Below are 23,603 nucleotides of genomic sequence, written 5' to 3' on the forward strand. Positions count from 1 at the left end.
ATTTCAAAGAAAAAGTCTTTTTTTTTTAAAAAAAAAAGGTAATGCTTTTCAGAACAATAGTTTGATTTCCTAAACAGTCCACACATATCACTAGAATTTAGAATGAATTTTTCCAGAAATAGGATTCTCATTTTTTTTCCTTTGGTGTATTTTATTTATTTATGTATTAAATTTATTTGTTGTCTATCTTGCTCTGGGGCTATTCTAGGTGGCTCCAGGTGCTGTCTTGAAAACTTGAAAACTCCCTCACCCCCACTGCATCTATAGAGATCTATAGAATTCCAGTGAGAGTTCTAGTCCTGCTCTGGGCACAGAATCAGCTGGATGATTTTGAGCCAGACACACTCTCTCAACCCTAGGAAGGACGCAATGACAAATCATTTAAAAAATCTTGCCAAGAAAACTGCAGTGACTTGTCCAGGCAATCACTAGGATCCAACACATAGACACACAGATAACGGGAGTGGGGAATAGTAATTTAATATCTAACAATGCAAAAGCTGCTTAGCAATGGGGGAGGTAGACTCTGCTTTATTGGAGACTGGCTGCTCAAAGGTTTGGGATGCTATAATAATGCATTTCAGCTCTGGTCAGAGATTTAGCCAGATAATCTGCATTTTTCAAGCTCTATATGATTTTTGAATAAAATGGGGGTTATTAACAAGACCAAAAAGACAATAAGGAAACACAATATAAGCAAATGTACAATTTTAAAAAATAAATAAATTTTCAATTGGTCGAAATAAAATGAGGATTTGAATCCTAAAAATAAAAATAAATCCTTAGGAGGTAATCATGCTGCAGTCATCCATTCCCTTGAAAGTAAATCATACAAGTCTGTCTTGCAATGCAAAAGGTTATAGCAGCAGTTTGGTTTGGTTTTTTTTTTAAAGAAATCTAACACCTAAGACAGTGCCAAGGAGTTGATCAAGTGTATGTATCCATTTGGACAGTTCTAATCTATCTGGAGTGTAGGGGACTGGATCCAGACCAGCCTTCTTTCTTAGTGACAGCACCACCCACTGATTCAGTTTTGCCTGGAGAAAGACCATTACATTCTGACACAGTATGCCCATTAAGGTTGAAATCAGCCTTCCCCAACCTAGAATCCTCCAGGCCTATTGGATTACACCTCCCATCATTCCACACCAGTCTGAGCACATTGAGTTTTGGGGATTGTAGTTCAGCATATCCAGAAAGCTTCAGAATGGAGAAGGATGCATGGTTGAAACTTCCTCCTGAGCTGAATAAGGTAGAGCCTGAAACATGCAAGTACCTGGTTTGCCATGCAGGAATCCAGAAACCATCCCATATTTGGAAGTTCAGCACAGCTGATGTCCCATAATAGGAAAGCCTGACAGGCTGTAAGATAACAACTTGTACGCTTAGAACTGAAGAGAGGGAGGGATCTCGCACAATAACATCTCTGTTGTTCTCACTTGTTAGTTATTGTGTGAGTTTCTGGCTAAGCTCAGAGGCAGAGAATTGCAGTGGGAACTCTTCTAATCCATGGTTGGGGGAGATCTTCATGAAGTGGGTGTTCTCACCATGGCCAATCTGTTCAGTGGACAACTCCTGAAGAAGCTGCAGGGATATGTGAACAATAAGAACCAAACATGGTGCCTCCTTTACTAGGTAGAACATTGAGAGCATGATCCAATGGCCTTCTGCATCAAGTTTATGCGACACAATAACAGCCACATGAGAAAGAGCGGACAGTTTAGTCCAGGGAGAAAGAACTGACTGAAACGTTAACACAAATAATAGAAGATGAGATGCCCAGTTTATTTGCCTCAGCCAAGGTAAATTTTCTTGTTTATATTTTGCTTCTGTTAAAGGTAGCACACGTTAGAAGGCCACAGGCTTGACTGTCCCTTCTCACTTCATGGGTTTGAAATGCAAAGCATCCAGAGTTGGTGTAATAGGAGCAGAGCTGCGTAAGTGAATAAACACTTTGGTATGTCCTAAAGACATGGCCTCTGTCAGAGGAGCCCTCACCACACAGGAGGCATTCCAGCAGCTGTCTCTTGATGTGCTTCTGAGTCCCATCACGACTAAGGTGGAATAAACAAGCACATGTGAATGAGCAAGGAGTTTGAGGAAAATAATCCTAAAACTCCCACCTCCTTCATTAAACTTTTAAATTTAAACTTGACTAAACTCCTTCATTCACCATTAAACTGACTAATTTCCAATAGCAAAGCAAAAATAATTGTTCCTCAGAGATCACCACGTGGATATTTTATATAATTGGATTCCCAGTCTGTCACCTTTCATTGTAGATTCTTTTTCTCAATATGAAATATTGCAGAGTAGCAATACTTCACATCACCTGCAGCTCATCCTGATCTGCCGGGAAAGCTCTTCCTTCAGCCTTGAAAGACAGAAGCGATCAGAGAAACAAAGAAGGTAAGAAAAAGAATGGGTGGCCCAACCTACTCCACTCCACTCCCTGATAGCTTCACCCCTACTCAGAACACGGAGCTCAGCAGACTCTACCTACAGTATCCCATTACTGCAACCTTGTGTAGCTTGGCATCTCCTTGATCTCTTCAGCTGCAACTCCCATTATGCCTGACCAAAATCTATTCTCAAGGATAAAGTCTACGTTATTAAAAGGAGGAAAAACAGTTTAAATTAGCTATAATGTTTTTAGAGGAATGCAGCCCAGAGTCATGTTGTTTTGAATTGGACAGCCTTATAATTCTTAAAAATAAATGAGTAAATAAGTAAGTAAGCAAGCAAGCAGACCGTCCTAAGCTGGTTGAAACTTATAATTCAAGAAACTTCTCTGGAAAAGAGAAAGTCAAAAGAACCAGGTTTTGGGTGGCGCTGAATTCACACATTGCTTTAACCAGTGGGTTCTTTTAATCGTGGTTGCTTGAACAAGCCACGATGGCTAGATTCACAGAACACGCTATACTATAAAACTTGAGTTAGTAATCACAATATCTGGATTCACTCGGGACGTTAAGCTATAAGGGAATTTGCTTGGCTTTGTCTTAGTAACCAGCTCATATGACAAGTTGTACTTCTCAGGTTCCTTCATCTGTACCACATTTGAACAATTTGGTTTTCTTTGCAATGCGTTGCTTGTGCCTTCTTGTAGCCCCACTGCCTCTTTATTTCATACCTGGAGTGGGGGAGGGAAACTGGGAAGATAACTTGAGATTGGGCAGAACACAGGAATATCCTGAAGAGGGACTGAACTAATGCCGGTTTGTTTAAATTAAATCCATGATTAAATATGTCCCAGTTCTGAAGCGGTCCTTGCATTTCGATTAATGAGAAGACAAGCCTGCAAATTTGAAATGGTGTTTAGACATTTCAGTTACTGTGCAGCAAATGATGCTGTACTATTTATGATTATTTGGCAAGAAGGGGTTATGTAACACAAAAGTATATGTCCTATCTCAGATTATGGCTAATATAAGACAGAACATCAAGTTCAGTTTGTGGCTCTTCAGCTTAATGAGGAATAACTTAAGGAGCATAGATTTCTTATGTGTGTAAACACTTCCTAGCAGGGTGTTCTTTCTATGTCTGTTTTTAAAGTCACTATAGCCCTAGCAGGATGATTGGATTGGAAGAGTTCTGATAAGCAATGCTAGCATGGATGATTGATTCAAAGGATCTGCAACTCCTAATCAGATAATATGCAGAATTTTGATAGCTGTATATAGAATTCCATTAAAGAGTAATTTTTGTGAGATGGGCAGCCATATAAATTCGATATATAAATAAAACTAATGCCAAATCAAAAACTTCATTTTTTTCCACATTGCAGATTTCTTAGCTGCCTATTTCCTTCCTTCCTTCCTTCCTTCCTTCCTTCCTTCCCTCCCTCCCTCCCTCCCTCCCTCCCTCCCTTCCTTTCTTGGTTTTTGAAGCACCAAATGGACCATAAGTTTAGGTACTGTAAATCTACTTAAATTCTTTCTTCAGGATTTTTTTGTAGGCTGTCTCTGAAATATGGGACTAAAAGAGATGAAAGAGAGCCTGATGGGTTTCGGAGAACGTAATTTTTAATAGAGGTGTGTCATTTCTTTTGCATTCTTAAACTGAAATAACTTCTGATAAAAACAGTGTGGAGCTATTTTTTTCACAAGAAATCAGACCACACTTCAACAACCACCAGCAGCCAATCAAACAGTCTAAAACCAAACTATGACTCAGAAGTATCCAAACAAACAACAACTCATTTACATCACACAGATGGTACTTAAAACCAAAGACCGTGCCTCAGTAACAACAGCCATCCAATCAAACAGTCCGAAATCAGACCGTAACTGAGAAATAGCCGAACAAACAACATCCACACTGATTTGCATCAGATAAAAAGGTATTTAAAGGCCAGTGTTCTGACAGACAAGCACAAATCAAAGCGCACTGACAATGTCTCCCCAAATGGTGATGAAAAGTTTGCAACCAAATTGCCAAGCTTGGAGCTCAAACCAACAGCCCAACTGCCAACCTGAGCTACTAATATTCAAACACATTTCAGTGTGGAGCTATTACAATAATTTAACTTTTTAAAAATATATTTCTCTTTTGATTATTTATTATTAAATTATACACTAATAATATGTCCTTTGATAAAGTATATATTATGAAATGAAATGAGTATATCCAGAGGAGTGATGAGGTAGGAGTAGATAAACAGAGAAGTCTAACTTCTAATCATTTGTCCGCAAGATGAATTTTAAAAACTTTTCCTTAACTTTTATAATAAATTCAATTTTATCATGAGAGGGTCATCTTAAATTGGTCAAAGATATAATAATAAAGACTGAACTATTTTTATCTGTTTAAATATTTGACTGCTATTTCCAATTTAAAATCTTGGACAGAATTACAGGAGTTTACAATTGTAATTAAATAAACTGTAGTTAAAACAAGTATAAAACCACCCATTAAATTAATCATGGAGGAGAAAAGTGGCAATATTATTTATAAAAGTATAAATTTAATGTTTTAATTTTTTATTTAAAGTACAAGTATTTATTTTTCTATTTTTTCTGAATTTTTAAAAATGATAGCATGCTGTAAACAAAATGTATTAATATCTTTTCTTTTTTTTTAATATAAATTGTATTTGGGTTTTCCCAAAAACATATTACAAATAAAACATCTTTTTTTGAGAATAGCATGATCCTGGTTTACCACTTCTTCATACACACACAAACTCAATTTCATATTCACCTGTGTGTTCTATTCCATATCTTATTACTATTTTAACATTTTCTCCATAATTTTTTCCCTCCCTTGGTTTTCTCAACTTTATTTTTAATTATCTCATATCTAAATTCAATTATATATCTTTTTCTAAGTTTCAATGTCTTTCCAATCATTATATTTATACTTTTGTCTGTCCTGTTTCAATTTCATATTATCTTTTCTCATTAAACAAATTTTCCCCTGTAGTTACTATTGGAGTATGACACCTTTATATCTTTTAATTTTATCCATTCAACTCTTATTTAAACTTCAATTTATGCCTTTAAAATTATAACATGCAATATAGTACATAACTTCCAATTGAATTCTGCTTGGTACATTCTTAAAATACACATTATGTTCATACACACACACACACACACACACACACACACAAGTTATTCAGCTTTGTTCGGTTATTTTCTAAAAATTGAAATACGAAGCCAAAAGAACCTCTTCCTTCTTGTGCATCTTCTTTCTGTTTTTTAAGTTCCATTTTCAGTTCTTCTAAAAGTGATGCCATTTGAAACACTTTTAAACAACCACCCAATTGATTTTAGTCATTCAAATCCATTAGCCAAAAATCCAAAAATCACTAAGTAATCCAAATAATCCAAAACTGTTTCTTCTTGCTTCTTTTTTCCACTTTCTCTTCCTGGGGTTCTATTATTTTGTTACAATGTTTCAATTAGAATGTATCTTTTAGGAATCTTGTTAAGGTTTCACTCTAAGTTCCTTTTAGTTCCAGGCAGTCTCCTCCTTTTTCCAGATGCCGCCCTTTTATTCTTTCCTTTTCTCTCCTACCCTGCTTTTAAAGGTATTTGAGTATCCAAAAGTCTTTGTTATCATTTTGACATTTTATTTTCAGCTTAAATGCCTTTTGATGCCAAAGTGGATTTTTGTCAACTTCTTACTTAAATCTCTTAGCTGTCAGTATAAGGAAGGGAAAAGTGCCATTGCAGATGCCACTGCTTCTGAGAAGAATCCACTCTAGCAACCATACTAAGAATCTTCTGATTTTAAAAAAATTACATGGTACAAACATTTATGGACTAGAGCCATTTATGGACAGATCATCAAACAATTTTTCATTATCTTCAGTCTGTCAGTCTCTTAGCTTTAAAATGGTGCTATCAGTATGTCTCATACAAACAGAATAATGTGTGGCCATCACGCAGGAATTTGAAGAAAAAAAACTTTGCTTGTTAAAATAAGTCTTCCCTATTTGTGGCTCACTTTTTGAATTTTGATATATTTTTTCAGAGTTTCTGTCTTCTAATATAGATGGCATCTACCACACCAGCAAGATGAGAACTGACATAGTTTGGGAAACTTTTATGCTTTCTTCCAGGCAGCATACTTCAATCCTGTGCCAGATGCGGTTTTAGATCCATTATAGTTAGATACTTCCTTTCTTCCCTCTGTGCAGACAGATATGGATAATTAAGTCATAATAAATTTAGAGCAATGTGGGAGTAGGCTAGATGCTACTCAAGAGGTGATCTGAATGTTCATACAACCTCCTGATCTGAAGTAAAGGACCATCATTAGTACCATAGTTATATACTGATTATGGGCTATTTAGCATCTTGGTCAGTACCTATCAAAAGGTGGCTCAAAGACCCATAGGAGTCCCAACCAAACCCTCTCAGAGGTCTGCCAATTCAAAATTATTTGCCAGCCCATGTTGAAAAATAAAACAATATAAAAATCCCATCAAATATCTATGAGAAACATTAGTGGCAGTGACTGTATCAATTTTAATTTTCAATAGGATAAATATTGATATATATAACCCATATAAACAAAAGCACTTTTAAGGTTCTCCATAACTTTTAAAGGTAGGAAGGGGTACTGAGACCAAAAAAATGTAACACTGATGTGGGTCACAGTTATCAACAGCCTGAATAAGTAGATACAGCAAATGACTTGCTTTCGCTCAGTAATGTCTAGGGTGGAGTGACTAATAGGCCACTACAGAGCCCTTTTCTTTATAAAGCTAACACTGCTTACACTACAGTTTTTCTCTTTCCATTGTTATTATTTATTGAGAGAGAATTTTGGATCCATTACAACAATTGGGAGACAACTACACATTCAGTTGTTGGAAAATAGTCAATGGTCTGGATACTCCTTCAGTAAATAAAGTATTTTATATAGGTATTCAACTTACTTGTTGGATTCAGTGTTAAGCTTTTATCCTCAGTAGATGTTGAATGTTTAACTTCACATCGTATTGTATTCCCAAAGGCCAGTGTTTGGGCATCTAAGTGTACTTTACTAACAAAATAACATAAGTGATCTTTTCCAATCTCAATATTCCTGGGATTGATATTTTCAGAAATTTGTCTCCAGCCTTGGTACCATCTGACTTGTATATCAGGAGGTGCAAATTGTGATATAGAAATTTCAAAAACATTCTGATGATCTGGGGTCGCCTTTATTTCAGACAAAATGGGCCGTTTGACTAAATGAGAAGGAAAAAAATTGAGCAGAAATGACAATGTAAATAATGTGTTTCCAGACCTTGACTTATTATAAATAATGCAAGAACAATTTTTAATACAAGAAAACACTGTAAGGATTGATCCTCTGAAGTCTTGCATAGTGGAACTATTGCATGAGTCCACTGCATAAGACTAACTGCACAATTTTTACCAACTACAAGGTGAAGTTGCTTTCTGCACCCTTTGCAACAAAACCCAATGAATGGAAATCATGTCTGTAACCTTCTCTATGACCAACCATTTAAGCTGTACATAACAATCCTTTTTGTTGTTATTTTTGCTGATTTCTCTATTTTTATTTTACTAAAAACATTAAAATACAAACTCCCCCAAAAGAAAAAAAAATACAAAAGCAAAATAAAGCTAAACAAAACTACACCAAAAAAAAGTTCATCAAGACAAAACAAACACGTTGTGGTTTATTCTACAGTTTTTCCAGCATTTGGTTGAAATTCAGTTAACAGCATTACATATATAGCATAGGCATCTGCAGTGGAAGAAGAATGTATGTGTGTTGTGGTGTGCAATTCAAGTATGAAAGGACAGGGGATGTGTTGTGTCATCATGTTTCATCATTTGGGTGCCATTGTGATTGGAAATGGATGTCTATGCATCTTACTGGTAAGTCAGATAATCTTATCCCATAAATATTTTCCCACATGTGATAAAAAAAGCCAGGGGTGTCCAGATGGCATGGTCAAAGAAGAAACTGAGATGAATTCAGAGTGATGTTGAGCACCTCTTCTCCCAGATATGTCACATCTGGGCTGTGGCTTACTTCCTGGTATCCACAGCACAAAAGACAAAACAAGACAGACAACAGTGCTACAGACAAGGAGATTTTCTTTGAAGTAACACTGCACATGTAATTTATAGGAAATGAGGCTGTGCCACACTCCTCACCTGTTAAAATTCTATTACTTTTAATAAAGCCCCAAAAAGATAAACAGAACCCAACTTCATCAATTAACATCAGAAGATAACTAAATTTAAAAAAAATTGGTACGCACCTGGAAGTTTTAGATACACTTCTCTTGTAATAGGTTTTGCCAAACTTGCATGACTCACTCTGAAACAAATGGTCTTATCACAAACTGAAGCGGTAGCTCTTAGTTCAAACACGGAAGTTAATTTGTAACAACCATTACAGGCCATATCTAAATCCTCTGTGACCACACCGTTCCTTAGTGAATTATCTCCCAAGAACCACTGAGTACAAATGTTTTTAGGATTGAAATCTGTGACTTCACAAGTTAAATTTACACTTTCTCCATATTCTGCATCACTTGGTTCAATAACAATATTTGAAAGTTTGGGAAAATCTATAAAAGTGACAAGACAGAGAAGTCAACATTAGACAAGGAATCCTTATTAAATACAAAGAATACCCTACTATACCAAGCATCAAATGAGATAAGAATAATTTTTAACATTATATTGTTACCACAAGAAAGAAGGAATCATTGTTCAATGAGAACTTGTGCTATTTTACTATTTCACATAGAACAGTACTCATACATGAAATCAACTCTCAATTGATTTAGGCATATAGCAATTATTTCTGTTTCCCTGCTTCTTGTGTGCATATGTTGGTCATGCAGTAAGATATCAGTGCTTCTCACTATTTGGTTTGTTTCCACCCATTAATAAATGGCATATTATTGTATACCGATATGAACTTAGAAGTAAAATGTGTGTAACAATACCATGCAGTTTATCTGTTTGTATGTCTGTCTATCGCTGTGGTGATGCAGCGGTTAGGCTACTTCTGCTGACTGCTGACTGCCAGTAGTTTAACAGTTCAAATCTCACCAGGCTCAAAGTCAACTCAGCCTTCCATCCTTCAAAGGTCAGTAAAATGAGGACCCAGATCATTGGGGGCAATTTTAAACCGCTTAAAGATGGCTGTAAACACTATGAAGCAGTATAAAAGTCCAAGTGCAATTGCTATCTATCATCTATCTATCTTGACAATTGGTTTCTATTTATGACAGTCACAGAATCCCAGGGTGATGTGATCACCTTCTGACAAGCAAAGTTAATGGGGAATCCAGGTTTAACACCCAGGCTACTACCTTAACAACTAACTATGGAGATTCTCAAGTCATCCAAGTCATGGTTGTCCCAAAGGTGCTTTTTTCAAAAGGCAACTGGACTTTCTGGTTTTTCTTTGAAGATTTTAACCCCTCTTTCAAACTAGCAATCCTACCTGTCCATGCGTTTATGAAGTGGTTGTTTGTTGTACAAGTGATTGTGGTTGTACATTGGGGAAACAAAACAAACACTTCATAAACGCATGGCACAACATAGGAGAACAAACACATCAGGACTAGATTCAGCAGTCCATTTAAAAGACACAGGCCACTCTTTTGAAGACAACAAAGTTCATATTTTGGACAGAAAGGACCTCTGGTTTGAAAGAGGAGTTAAAGAGGCCATCTATGTCAAAATTGATCAGCCCCCTCTCAACAGAGGGGGAGGGATACGACATCATCTATTTCCAATCTACCACACAGTCCTTTCAGCAGTTCCAAGAAGGCTCCACACCAATTTGCACCACTCAGGTGACCCTGATGACACAGAGCGACCTTAACAATCCACTAAAATCCATTTAGTGACCTCCAAGTGACCTTAACAATCCGCTAAAAGAATGCAAATGACTAGCTATCTGCAAGGAGTATAAATCCTTCCATTTCCCTGCATCCAGTCAGAGCTGAAGAAACTTCTTGGACAAGAAGCGAAATGTCTTCAAAGAAAAACCAGGAAGTCCAGTTGCCTCTTGAAAAAAGCACCTTTGGGACAACCAAGACCTAGAATGACTGAGAATCTCCATAGATACTCCAAGAGACAAAGATTTTTTTGTAGCAATGATAACAATCACCTTTCAACATGACTGTATATCCCTCCCATAAAATGTTCTTGCAATGATTTATTCCAACAAAGAATTCTACTTCATGGTCTTCTGCACTGGGTGTAAAAGTTATTTCACTTGTCCTGGAGTACAGCTTTGGCATTCTGTCCAACCAGGGTTCCTCTGTTTTAATTGTAGCATCCGGGATCTCTTCAAAGCCCTTTTTCCAATAAATGTCACACTCAGGTGGATAGTATTCTGTCAATAAGCAACTCAATGTGATGGATTTCCCACACTCAGGTACAGGGGGCTTACATTCTATTTTGCCAACTTTGGGGGCCAGAACTGTAAATAAAACACAACAGCAAATGACAGAATTAGTATTCACTACAGAGCTGTGAAGTCAAAGCACAAACTTCTCTTCCCACATGACTGTTTAGCTTAAGTACCAAAGTCATCATCCAAATAAATCAAGTGCCCAAATGTATATAAATTACAAATCTGGTAAAAAATAAAATAGAAAATGGCCTCAATGATAAAATAACACCAATGAAGATTTCTACTTTGGTGTGGAAATAGATTTTCGGTTGCTCATGTAATATTCCAGAAAGGCACATTCATGCACTTTAAAAAAAGAGATCCTGTAATCTGAACATAGATGCAAATAAGGCTATTTCCCCATTTTGCACATCCAACTTCTAGCTATTTGGCAGTGGCAAGTGTTACATGAAGCTAAAGAGTAACCTACTCAGCAATGTCCCCTTCTGCTTCAGAAGAATACTGCATGAAAGAACTGAGCTGATTTCAGATACCAAAGTCAAACCCTCTGTGAGAGCATATATGTCTTCCCCTTCAAGGACGTTGGCTCAGGATTCTACTATGGATCTTTATGGCTTTCAGAAATCTACCATCTGCCCAATTGTATAGCAGGGAGGGAGGAAGGGAGGGAAGGAGTGAGGGAAGGAAGGAAGGGATTCTGTGACCTCCTAAATATCAATAGATGTATTTATTATACACAGCTTGTAAGAGACATCTTATTCTGAGATGTATGGAATACTTTTCTGAGAAAGGAAAATTGAATTGAATTCACACCTTGTGGCTATGTGGGAAGAGAAGAATTGAAAGAGGGATCAGCAAGAGAAAAAAATAAGGGATCGTCACTATTATTACAATAGCAGTAAAACTTTATGAGTTAATTGTTAAAAGAGTGGAATTACATCAGAGGAGTAGGATTTATTTATTTATTTTATTGCAAAAAGGAGCTGCACTTTATTGGAATTACTCTGTGCCTTAGGCCTTAAGAGTAAAACACCCAATGTACAATATACCGTGTTTCTCATATAATAAGGCCGGGTCTTCTTTTTTTTTTTGAGCCCCGAAAAAATGGCTAGGGCGTCTTTTTGGGGGTGATTTAATTCCCCCCCCTTGCATCTTTGGGCGGGTGGGCAGCGAAGACTTGGATTTTGACCTCGACGTTGATGGGGCACTTCGTATCGGGGTCAACGCAGGCAGCACCATATCCGGGTGTGCAACAAAAGTACTTCCTAACGGCAAGCCCCCTCCACCATTCCCCCCATTTCTCATGTTTTAATATAGGCCTTAATTTGGGGGGAGGGGCTTAATTTCATTTCATGCCTATAAAACATGCTGGGACTTCCTACTGGGGGAGGCCGTATTGTTGGAAAAACAGGGTAGGATAATAAAGACCATAGTTTTTCTCCTCTACTTACCCACAGCGTTCATCTGCCATGCAGATTCTTTGTATGTTTGTGATCCTTCCAGCTTAGCTCTGCAGACAAACCTCTTTCCAGAATCTTCCACTTGGGGGCAATAGTGGATCTTGCTGATGCAAAAGTAAAGCCCGTTAACACCTTTTGTGGGTGGCGTTGAAAAGGAACTGTCTAGAATTTCACCCTCCTTATTCCAACAGACTTCAAGAGTTTCCGGAAAATAAGAATGAATTTTGCAACTCAGAGTGAGCGACTTATTTGATCTTGGCACAGTCGTGGAACAACGAACTTTATGAAGTCTAGGTACGGCTAGGAAGAAAACCAAAAGGATTTCAATTCAAGCAGCAAAAATGTGATGTGTAGAGATATATCCAGATAATAGTGAAGAACCTTCAAAGCCACCATGAGCCTTCCAAAGCTTTGATGACATCTCTTACCATTTTTCCTTGCCCACTATTCCATAGCTGTTATTTACACAAAGCAAGGGAGGACCAAGCCAAACCCATCTGCTAAGGAACCTGGCTGTAGAAAAATCACTATCTCTGTCAGTTGAAAGGGCAAAGGTGCCTTGTTGGATACATCATCCCTGACCACCAAATGGTTTCTTTATGGTGCAGAATAGAAGAAGAGTCACTTACTGATTTTTCTACAGTCAGGTTCCTTAGCAGATGGGTTTGGCTTGGTCCTCCCTTGCTTTGTGTAAATAACAGCTATGGAATAGTGGGCAAGGAAAAATGGTAAGAGATGTCATCAAAGCTTTGGAAGACTCGTGGTGGCTTTGAAGGTTCTTCACTATTATCCATTTAGTTTCCATTTGTATTTGGCTGCCATTATATACATAAAAGAGTTACAGCTGGAAAAACCAAAGGCCTTCCTCCTTTGGGATTATCCATGCTAAATAACCACAGTTTTGTTTCCACTGGAAAGTTCTGTTCTTCTTTAAACACATATAACTAGATAGACAGATAATGTAATGTTCGTGTCATTTGAGTTTTTCTCTCTTTACTTTTGTCTGTCAGTTAACTATTTTTAATCTTTGTGATGTTTCACATATAAACATCAAGCTCTATTTTTTTTGCTAGCTGAAATGAGTGGTGTATATGTAGCTCTGATCTGAATAAAGGGATTGACTTGAATGTACTGTGTGCAAACTGAACTGAAAATTACCCACAAACAGCAGAGGAATGGTGGGAAATATCTCTGATTTAGATCTCTATCTAGAATTCAGATCAGATACAGGTACTGGAATTTCATGTGATCTTGATTCAATCCCTCTATTAATGCAATCCTAGGTTGCATTAACAGAGGGATAGACTCCAGATCACGTGAAGTTCTAGTACTGCTTTACAAAGCCTTAGTAAGACCACACTTGGAATACTGCATCCAGTTCTGGTCACCCCAATACAAAAAAGATGTTGAGACTCTGGAAAGAGCGCAGAGAAGAGCAACAAAAAAGATTAGGGGCTGGAGGCTAAAATGTACAATGAACAGTTACAAGAATTGGGTCCTGTGTGTCTAGTCTAATGAAAAGAAGGACTAGGAGGAAGATGATAGCACTGTTCCAATATTTGAGGGGCTCCTACAAAGATCAAACTATTTTCCAAAGCACGAAAAGGCAAGAGAAGAAACAATGGTTGGAAATTAACCAAGGAGAGAAGCAACTTAGAACTAAGGAGAAATTTCCTAAAGGTGAAAGCAATTAACCAGTGGAATAGCGTGCCTTTCAAGGGAAGACTGGACAACCATTCGTCTGAAATGATACAGGGTTCCTGCTTGAGAAGAGGGTTAGACTATATGACCGCTGAGATCTCTTTCAACTCTATTGTTCTATGTTCTATCTCGATACTGTAGATGTGAGTTCATTATCCAATATAAAAATGACACTTGGGACAATCTTGTGAATAATGATGTGGAAACATTTTAAACAATCTAAAATTATATTTGTAAAAAACATAATCCGTTAAAAATAATACATTATTTTGGGAAAACTCTACAGATGAAAACAAGAATAGCTCTGTGTCTATCATCAAAAAATGCTTTCCAATGAAGGCAAATTTTAGTTAGTGAACAGACATGGATTCAGCTATACCTCAGCTGGTGAAATGATAAACAGCATGGACAAAAAATTTACACCAATAAAGAGTGTGACATGGAATATCATCTTCTTTACAAATCTAAAGGATACATTATAAGGTAGGAAATGACATTTCCTTTGCAGCCTTGCTTAAGTGGCTTGCCACTGGAATACTTTTCAACTTCCTTATCCAGCCAATACCCTGGAATTCCTAAGTGGTTTTGAATTCAAGTACTAACCAAGATCCACCTTGTTTCCCTTTGAAATGCAAGGTACTCTGAATAATTTTAAAAGCGGTCTCATGAATATCAGATGCAACACATAGTCATAAATAGTGAGATACAAGTAACGCTCTTTCCAGCCCATCCATGCCAAGACATAAATAATATCCTATCACAATTCATATTCAGTGCATGGATTGTAGTCTAAGATATCTGCTGGGACCATGGCTGGACCAAAATTAGCTAAGCCTCCTTTATTTTCATACATTCTGAAACTTAGTTCTCTTATAAACCATAAGATAACTTTAAAATTTCAACATCATTTAGTACTTTGCCATAATCCTCACTTACCTATGACTTTAAATGATTTTTCCTTAGTATACGGTCCATGATGAAACCCCTTATGTTTAACTTCTAATAAAAGTTCAAATTTCTTCAGCTTCCGTATATCTGGATTTATGCAGATTTCCCCCTGGAAGTCATAGACGTTTTTTGATTTTGATTTCAACTCTGTTTTAACTTGAAACATGTCCTCCAAGTTCCCAAGGAAAGGAAAATTTTCATCATCTTCTGTAGGTTTTTCAACTGATACTGTATTCCAAGAGGCTATTTTCCGTTTTGGATTCTGAGATTCAGTTACTAAGAAGAGGTCTACCTGCAAAGCCTTGGGTCGAAAGTGTGTAATCAAGCATTGCAATTCTGTTTTTTCCAAATGCTTCAGTTCCTCACTTCCAACTATTTGCACAGATGGTGGGTCTACCAAAAGAAAAAAAAGGAAAATGAAAACCCCATTGGTTGAAATGTTGTAGCAAATATTTTAGTATTCTTTCAACATTTTACAAAGCATTTTTCTATTCATAAAAACAGTTATATGTGTTTCTACTTAGTGCATTTTGTTAGGAATCTGTCCACCAATTAGTTGGGTTGGCAATATATAAACCAACAATGTATGTTTGTAGCTTTAAGACAAAATCACTGTATTGATTTATACTATATTCTGATTGATTGATTATATAGCAAATTACCATAAGGGGGAGCTAGAGATCATAGCTTGCTCTCTCTGACATTCTGTCTCTCTGACATTCTGTTGCTATCTAAGGTTCTCTGTTGTATTTATGCTGTGCTTATACTTTGGTATTTTTGTTTACTGTAAATGACAAAAGCAACCGGTAAGACGACTTTGTAATTGGATATTCTTTGGACTGTAAAACGTATATGGCCTGGACCGTTTATTGGACTGTGCTATTTCTTAAAGTAAACTTTAACTCAGTTTAGTGTATCTGTGTGTGGCTGAATAATTATTCATAACTACTCTCATAAATGTTTCCATGTGCATATTCTTGTTACTCAAGGGTTATTCTGTACATATCATTTCACTTCTCTGATATTGTGCGTTTCTTGAATTGGCAAAAAAAAAATGCAGGCATACTCTGGCCTGCTCCAATAACCAAACCCTATTCTGGCTCAGGAATGAGACAAAAGACTGATACACATTTATGGGGAGAGAAGTTAAGAAAACTGACTGTTAGGTTCTCGCTTTATTTTCATTCTCACCAAGGATAGACATCCATCCATTACTCTCTTTAATATGGGATGGAGGGAGCAGAGAGGAGGTGAATTCCCACAAATGGCCAGACCAGTAAGTTTACTCATCTGCCAAAATTTGCTCTGATTTTGTATTTGTATTCTGCATAGGTATTAGAGTCTTGTTCCAGCTGATAATTGGGTTCCCTTCCTTAATGCTGTTCTGGAAAATGATCTCTAAAAAGATTATATAGGTGATCCTCATTTAGTGATAGCCCTGTTTAGTGATAGTTCAGAGTTACAATGCTGATAAGAAAATAATTTTGTAAACAGTTCTTGCACATATGACCTTCACAGGTCTATAAAGCAAAAGGAAGATGAAGTAAGACTATAAATGCCATTTTACTTAGTGACTGTTTCACTTAATGGCTGAGTTACCAGACCCAATTGTGATCACTAAATGAGGATTACCTGTAATTTGATATGTGCAACATAATTGCCTATATTTAATCTGTTTTCCATTTTCCCCTATTGGTCTTTGTCTCTGCATGGCTCTTCTCTGAGAATTTTCCAACAATGATACTTTAAAATTAACTTTCACAAATATAAATTTTGACTACAATTTTAAAGACAAACGATGGTACTGATAAGGCATATTTAGAATGACTTACGTTCCTGGAAAAATACAAAATACAGAAGCAATCCAGCCATAAAAAAAAGGAAGCCTAAAACCAACCCAATTATTAACTGAGTAGTCGAGTGAGGTTCTGTAGAAAGATAATAAGAAAAGAAATTATGTTCCATCAGATGCACTCAAAATATTGATTGCTCTTGGTACTTTTAATAAGCAAGCATTTTGCATGTAATTATGTAATAAGAAACAAACAATGCTGATATAGGGTATTCTGGCATAAGCAAAACAGTAAGCTATGAGAGGAAATTACTGCACCATCTAATAGCACAACCTAGTTGAGTCTGGGGGATAATCCAATCTCACATTTCATTAATAGATTTTAAAAGCAGGATCTTAAAATATATATAGAATTTATGAGATGTGGACCAATTCTTGTCAGTCACCACAGGCCTCTCAGTGCATACAAAATATTTTGGGTGGTGAGTTTCCTACAATAATGTACTACATAATGAATATTTCCTTACTCCGAAGCACAAACACCATTTTATTGTCAATTGGTACTCTTGGCCTGAAATTTTATTTTGTGGAATGTTTTATCAACATGAACAATTTGAGGTCATATAGAAATATTGCAGTACTAGCTTGGAGTTCTGGGCCTTGGAGTCCCAATGCACTTGACTTTATCTTTCTATTTCTCTTCTGTTAGTTATCTCACTTTTTCATAAACACTTTCTTTTTAGATAAAACATTGTAGACACTTCCATAATTATTTGGGGGAGGGCATATGCTTCTATCTGAGACTGTAAAATTATAGGTAAAAGTTGTTCACCACCCAGGTCAACTCTTCTGAAAAATCAGGATGACCATTGATTTAATACTTTAAGTACAGATAATCCTCAACTTACGACCAGGATTGAGAGCCCAAAATTTCTGTTGCTAAGCAAGAGAGCTGTTAAATCTTTCATAACGAGTACCTGTTACTGTTAAAGTCACACTGTAGACTGGATAGCTGGCAAATGACTTATGCTTCACAATACAATTATAGACGTTTCCTTGATCTTGTGAAGATGGTTGAAGTCTCAGTTTACTGGTGATGTTGTAAGTACCATCATCATTTCTCACAGATGATCCCATGTAAATATCCTCTGCAAGTACACTTTTATCCGACGTATGCTTAGAACGCTTTTGCCAAAGAATGACAATTGAATCAGGATAGAATTTATTCACTGTGCATGTCAGTGTCTTTACACTTCCTTTTTCAATTTCAAGTTCCTTGGGAAACAGTTGGACAGTTGGTTCAACTATATTGTATTTGAATAAAAATGGAATTGGTTATTGATTTTTCTACATATGTTGTATTTTATTTTGCCTTTCAGCCTCCCAAACAGCATTTACATTTAACATCCAATTCAAATAACAGTTAAGGGGAAAAGAAAAAAAAAACACTACAGATTTCCCAGAAACTATGAAAGAAAGAAAGAAAGAAAGAAAGAAAGAAAGAAAGAAAGAAAGAAAGAAAGAAAGAAAGAAAGAAAGAAAGAAAGAAAGAAAGAAAGAAAGAAAGAAGGAGGGGGAGGGAGGGGAAGGAAGGAAGGAAGGAAGGAAGGAAGGAAGGAAGGAAGGAAGGAAGGAAAGAGGGAGGGAGGGAGGGCAAAGCGTAGGCATGTGGTGGAAACAAGGTTGTTTTGAAAGCATAAAAAATATGGAGAGATGTGAATGGTTTGGTATAAATTAGTTTTAGCCATATTTCTTTCTTGTTTATTTTCATGCATTTACAGTAATTTCTTTGCATGTTATTTTTTTTTCTTTTCTGTACTTTGCACAGTGTTACTTATCTCCAAGAAGAGCAGCATGATGCATATGTAGGTATTACGGGGAGAGACTGCTGATGGAAACGATGATTTTTAAAAATGTAGCAGCTAGCAGGATGCATGCTGTAATGAGTATAGAGGCCTTGAAGGACAGAAGGAATAGCAATAATCAGATAACTGAGACTTGAGCCCAGGGCAAGAAAATGGTTTGGGAAAAGGCTTTGAACAGCCTCCTCTCGCCTAATTCATATGAAGATTAAAGACAGAGGAAGAGAAGAAATCCCCTGCAAGATCTTATAAATAAAAATAGCTTTGGGCCTCAAAGTGTCCATTTCTAAACCTAGTATAGTTTATACAGCTGACAAATGAACATACATGACAATAGAGCAGAAGGAATGACTTCATCATCTCCAGGCTCCTTCCTGTATAGGCCATTCTGTCCTATCCAAATGTAACTTAATTTTTTTTTAAAAAGTCACAACGAAGCAGAATCACAAGCAACATTTGTATGTAGAATCTCTCTCTCTCTCACTCTCTCACATGCTAATTTCCAGATTCCTCCAGCTTTTGTTTAGGAGATATAAGTTCATAGTGTCATTATTACACCATTCAAACCCCATCAAATATTTTTAATTTTTGTGTTGTGTTTCATGTGCCATTATATCTAACTCTTTAGGTAGATAATAGCAGAACACTGACAGGCAAGACCAACCAGAACCCAATGAAGATAGAAGAAGATATGCCTAAATTACCTTGAAACATCTAATAAGTATGTCTTTGTTTCTCACTGATCATCCAACCTTCCCAACAAGATAGCAGATAGCAAAGCCTCATCACTTGTCTATTCCCTTACACCCTTCAGCTTGAAGGAAGTTTCTTTTTAAACACCTGTTAAGCTAAGAACAACCTATAGGTGTCTCGTTCTATGGCTGAAGGCAACATCATGGAGGTATGATATAGAAAATATATTTGTTTATTTCAGTGTAGGCACTGCCTGACTGCAACTAATTAGTTGCCCTAATAACAAGAGTTATCAAGACATCTTTATGATGTGGTTAAATAAAATGAGAAAAGTGAACAAGAATGGTCCATGTTGACTCTTCGTAATTGCCAGAAGAAATCCTCGCAGTCTTTTTGGCAGGATTTTAGAAGCGGTTTGCCACTGCCTCCTTCCTAGGGCTGAGAGTGACTCACCACCCATCTGACTTCATGCCTAAAGCATGCCTAGAAGTCCCGGTTTCTAGCCTGATGTTCTAACCATAACACCGTAGCGATTCTTGAGACGATATAAAATGAGGAAATAGGGAGGGTCTTTCTATGTTTTCTATCTTCCTCTTTCCAGGGTTCCCCTTTCTTACAAGGATCTAGTTGGAGGGTGCCCATCATAAGAGGGTGACATTTAGAATACAATCTTATGCAACCAGCAGTCAGATAAATCTTAATAGAGTTTAAGAATTCCAAAAGAACAAGTTTGTTCTTTGGAAAGATGTGCCACAAACGTCACTTACCAACTAGATCTAAAATGGTGGCTCCTTCAACTTTAGCAGAAGCAACAATCACAACGCATATATATTTGCCCTCTTCATGAAGCTGTATTTGTGGAAGGAAAAGGGAGGCATTTCCATTTTTTAATTGAATTGTATCCAGTCTTGAACCATCTCTATTTGAAAAATGTTCTCCAGCAACAACTGAATAAAGTTTTTCTATTTTATTCCTTTCAGATGTCTCCAAATACCAGATGAATATTGATTTTTTTATATCCAGTTCTGGAGGAGCGTAGTCAGAGATTTTACACTGAAGTGTCACATTTGTACCCAAGACTGCTGTCTTCCGAAACGGCATGCTTACTTTCAAGGCTTTTTCACACAACAAAATGAAAAAAAAAATGGATTGCAGATTATTATGATTAATTGTATTTTCTTCTTCCCTCCCCTCCCAGTCCTCACATTCATAAAGAGCATTGCGAAACAGCAGTGGTGGAATGGCAAGAGGCAGAGAGCAATTAGAGGTCATAAAGACTAAGTGGGCTATTGACTACTTTTGGAGTAAGCCAGAATTTGGCAAGGAGTTACACAATCCAGGTGAAACAATTGTGACTGCATAATTACAAGCAAATTACTACAATGGATAGTTTTGTTTTTCCTTAGCTAATTGCAGTTCATCTGTGATCCAGCTGGAATGTTTCGATAAGGAGTCAATTGGCATCAATCCAGTATGACAATAAAGAAACACAAAAAACTCAGAGCACCCAGTTCTGGCTTAATAGAATGTCTGAACCCAGCCCTTTTGGAGAATCAGAGGGCAAGATGCAGCAATTTACTAAATTTAAACCAATAATCAGAAGTTTGTAGCATTTCATTTGCAATCTGTAAATCTTATAATACTCATTTGACTAATCCCCCCCAATATAGTGTCCCTTGTAAAAGGGACACCTGTAAATTAATTTCACCATGATGAGTTTTTTGTCAAAACTAAAGGAAAGATCAAAGTAATACTTGCATTTTGAGTCTGGGTTTTATTAAATGATGAACATATTAGATTATATTTGGAGGAGTATAAGCACTGAGGTTGTAAGTCACGGTTTACGGTTCAGGGTTTATCAGGAGACCAGGCTATTGATAGTTTAAACAAGGAGTTAATAGAAATAACAGCTGAACAGTAATAGCATTGCCGAGTTGAGGTGTTTTCAAATTCATACACAGATCCAGAGAACGGAGTTTAACGAATAAGAGGGCTCGTTCCTCTGAGGAACCGGTTAAGGAGATTACGTTTGCTCTGAGCGAAAAACGTATTTTGCAAAACGCTGTCGACGGCGCTCGTTGGAGGAGCGAGGCCAGGTGGCTCTCGCCTCCAGAGACCGATCTCTGACCTAAAGTCTCGTCCACCTGCCCCAAACTCCGTCCTCCTCCACCTCCCCAAGTCACAACATTTCTCACGCTCGACAACTTCTATTGCATTTGCCCTTGAGGCGCCATCGCCTCGTCCTCAACTCAAAACAGCAGAACGCAGCAAAGCACTTCCGCCATCCTCTCCCTGCCACCTGCGTTCCGGCCGTCTTAGATGTACAGCAGGCGCGCATATATATATAATCAATATATATATATATGTAATATATATAATTATATATGTAATATATATAATCAATATATATATGTAATGTATAGCAGGCGCGGAAGTGCCCAGAGGCTTTTGCGCTTCGTTTTTACTTCCTTACCTGCCAGGCCAGGAACACAGCTGAGACACACCCAGAGGCTAAAGAAAAAGCAAAGTCGCCTTCGAACGGAGTTTGATTCCTGGAAATTTATGTGGATACATCCAGGTAGTTTTCTTGTAAAGTGAGTCGCCATTGCCCTCTTTCCTTTTGATTTCTCAGTCTGGACTACAGTTTTCAGATAATCGCGCTCTAAAGAGTAATCAGAATCGACCCCAGCTACACAGCTCTTTAGATCTCTTGCCTGAACGACCAAATCTCCTCTCTGCGAGGAAGGATCTTTGTCCCGGAAACGTTCATTTTCACTTCTGGTCTTCAAATGAGTTTCTGTTGCTGAAAAACTGGGAAAGAAAATAGTTACCTCATGCCGTTTCAAAGTCTGAAGGTAGCATACTCAGGCATCTGCTTAATAAAGGAGGACCAAGAGTACACACCGGGACTATGGAAGTCTTTTAGATCTCCTTTAAGTGGAAGACTGCTAACAGAGACTTCTACTTAATTTTTAAAAAGTCAAAAACTTGCATTTAATTAGATTAGAAAACATTTAATATACTGAAATTTCCTGTCGGTGAAAACAAGTAATCAGTGTAACAGCTTGCCTCTATTCCTGGTTTAGCAAAGGGGGAAAAACTCACAATATGTTATGTGAAGTGACTATGTGAGTTTGACACCAGTAGTTTGGAAAACCGGCAAATACCACCTCTGACTGGCCCTGACCCATCTATTCTCTGTCTCCTGAATCCAAGCTGATCAGCTGGGTCTTCCTTTGTTGCCCTGCACAGGAGAACAGAGCTGAAAGGCAGGTTAGTGGGGTGTGGAGGGAATGGGGATTTTGCAGTATCCTTCCACTGCCACGCCCACCAAGCCACGCCCACAGAACCGGTAGTAAAAAAAAAAAAAATTGAATCCCACCACTGGTATACAGTGCTGGAGCAGGAGGTTGGACTACTAGAAGGTCTCCAAGTCTACTATTCTATGATCAATGTACTATGTTTTACTGGGTCAAAATATACTGTATTTCTCTTTTTTTTAAAAAAAAAAAAAGGCAGAGGCCTTTAGATTCTTGAACAACCTTCAAAGCTCAAAATCTACCTCCTCCATAATTCCTGCTAAAGTGCCTGAATGTAATCAATTTAGACACTGTAATCAGCAGCAGCATTCAACATCAGAAGTACAATAGTAGAACAATCTCTCTTCGAAGCCTTATTTGCAAATTCTACCTTGACACTGTTTTGCAAGACAGTCAAAATAAAACTTTTCATAGGGCCTTCTAGCTGGAGCCTAACACCTGATCAGTGTTTTATTGGAACATTTTATCTCTGTACTTTTGTCACATTTTGTTTTGATTTGCTTGCAATCTACCATGAATTGTTCTGATTTGACAGCACGTACAAATTACTGTTTTGACAGGCCTTTGTTGCGTGCCTTTGTAACTGCTGAGGCTAAGGAATTCTGATAGTGGATTGTCTGTCTATTCTGTGCAGAATACCCCTCTTTTCCTCAGCAAATGATGCCAGGGATTATGGGTTGGGGGCGGGAGGGCAATCCAAAGTCAATTTTAAAACTGGGCCTTTTCTGCCAGCAGCACAGGAACGTTCCTCACCTGCTACCTATGGGAGGAGAAATAGTACGGTAATCATCAGCATTTCTGACCTGAATAAGGTTTCCACAATGAATCCATTCTTTACCCATAAACACCATGTAGAATAAAAGCTGGAACAGAACGGAGTAGGCCAGATTTGGCCCTCACAATAGAATTAACACCAGAAATACTGAGGAGGGTTAAATACCCGTGACAATAGTATTTAATAATTTTCTTTTCA

General features: G+C 37.4%; 1 protein-coding gene across 1 annotated transcript; it reads right to left on the reverse strand.

Moving 5' to 3' along the window:
- Positions 1–4,965: 4,965 nt before the first annotated feature.
- NCR3LG1 (natural killer cell cytotoxicity receptor 3 ligand 1) lies at positions 4,966–22,109 on the reverse strand. Its single transcript, XM_026706516.2, has 10 exons — positions 21,784–22,109; positions 20,078–20,425; positions 17,733–18,059; positions 16,796–16,891; positions 14,952–15,356; positions 12,306–12,614; positions 10,606–10,920; positions 8,735–9,046; positions 7,391–7,684; positions 4,966–6,638 (listed from the first exon to the last, which is right to left on the reverse strand). Exons 1-10 carry the CDS (start codon positions 21,914–21,916, stop codon positions 6,553–6,555), a joined length of 2,625 nt encoding a protein of 874 aa, XP_026562301.2. The 5' UTR covers positions 21,917–22,109; the 3' UTR covers positions 4,966–6,552.
- Between the last annotated feature and the right edge of the window lie 1,494 nt (positions 22,110–23,603).

The sequence above is a fragment of the Pseudonaja textilis genome, chromosome 1 (assembly GCF_049901715.1).
Source record: "Pseudonaja textilis isolate UNSWEBS1 chromosome 1, rPseTex1.2, whole genome shotgun sequence".
Classification (NCBI taxonomy): domain Eukaryota; kingdom Metazoa; phylum Chordata; class Lepidosauria; order Squamata; family Elapidae; genus Pseudonaja; species Pseudonaja textilis.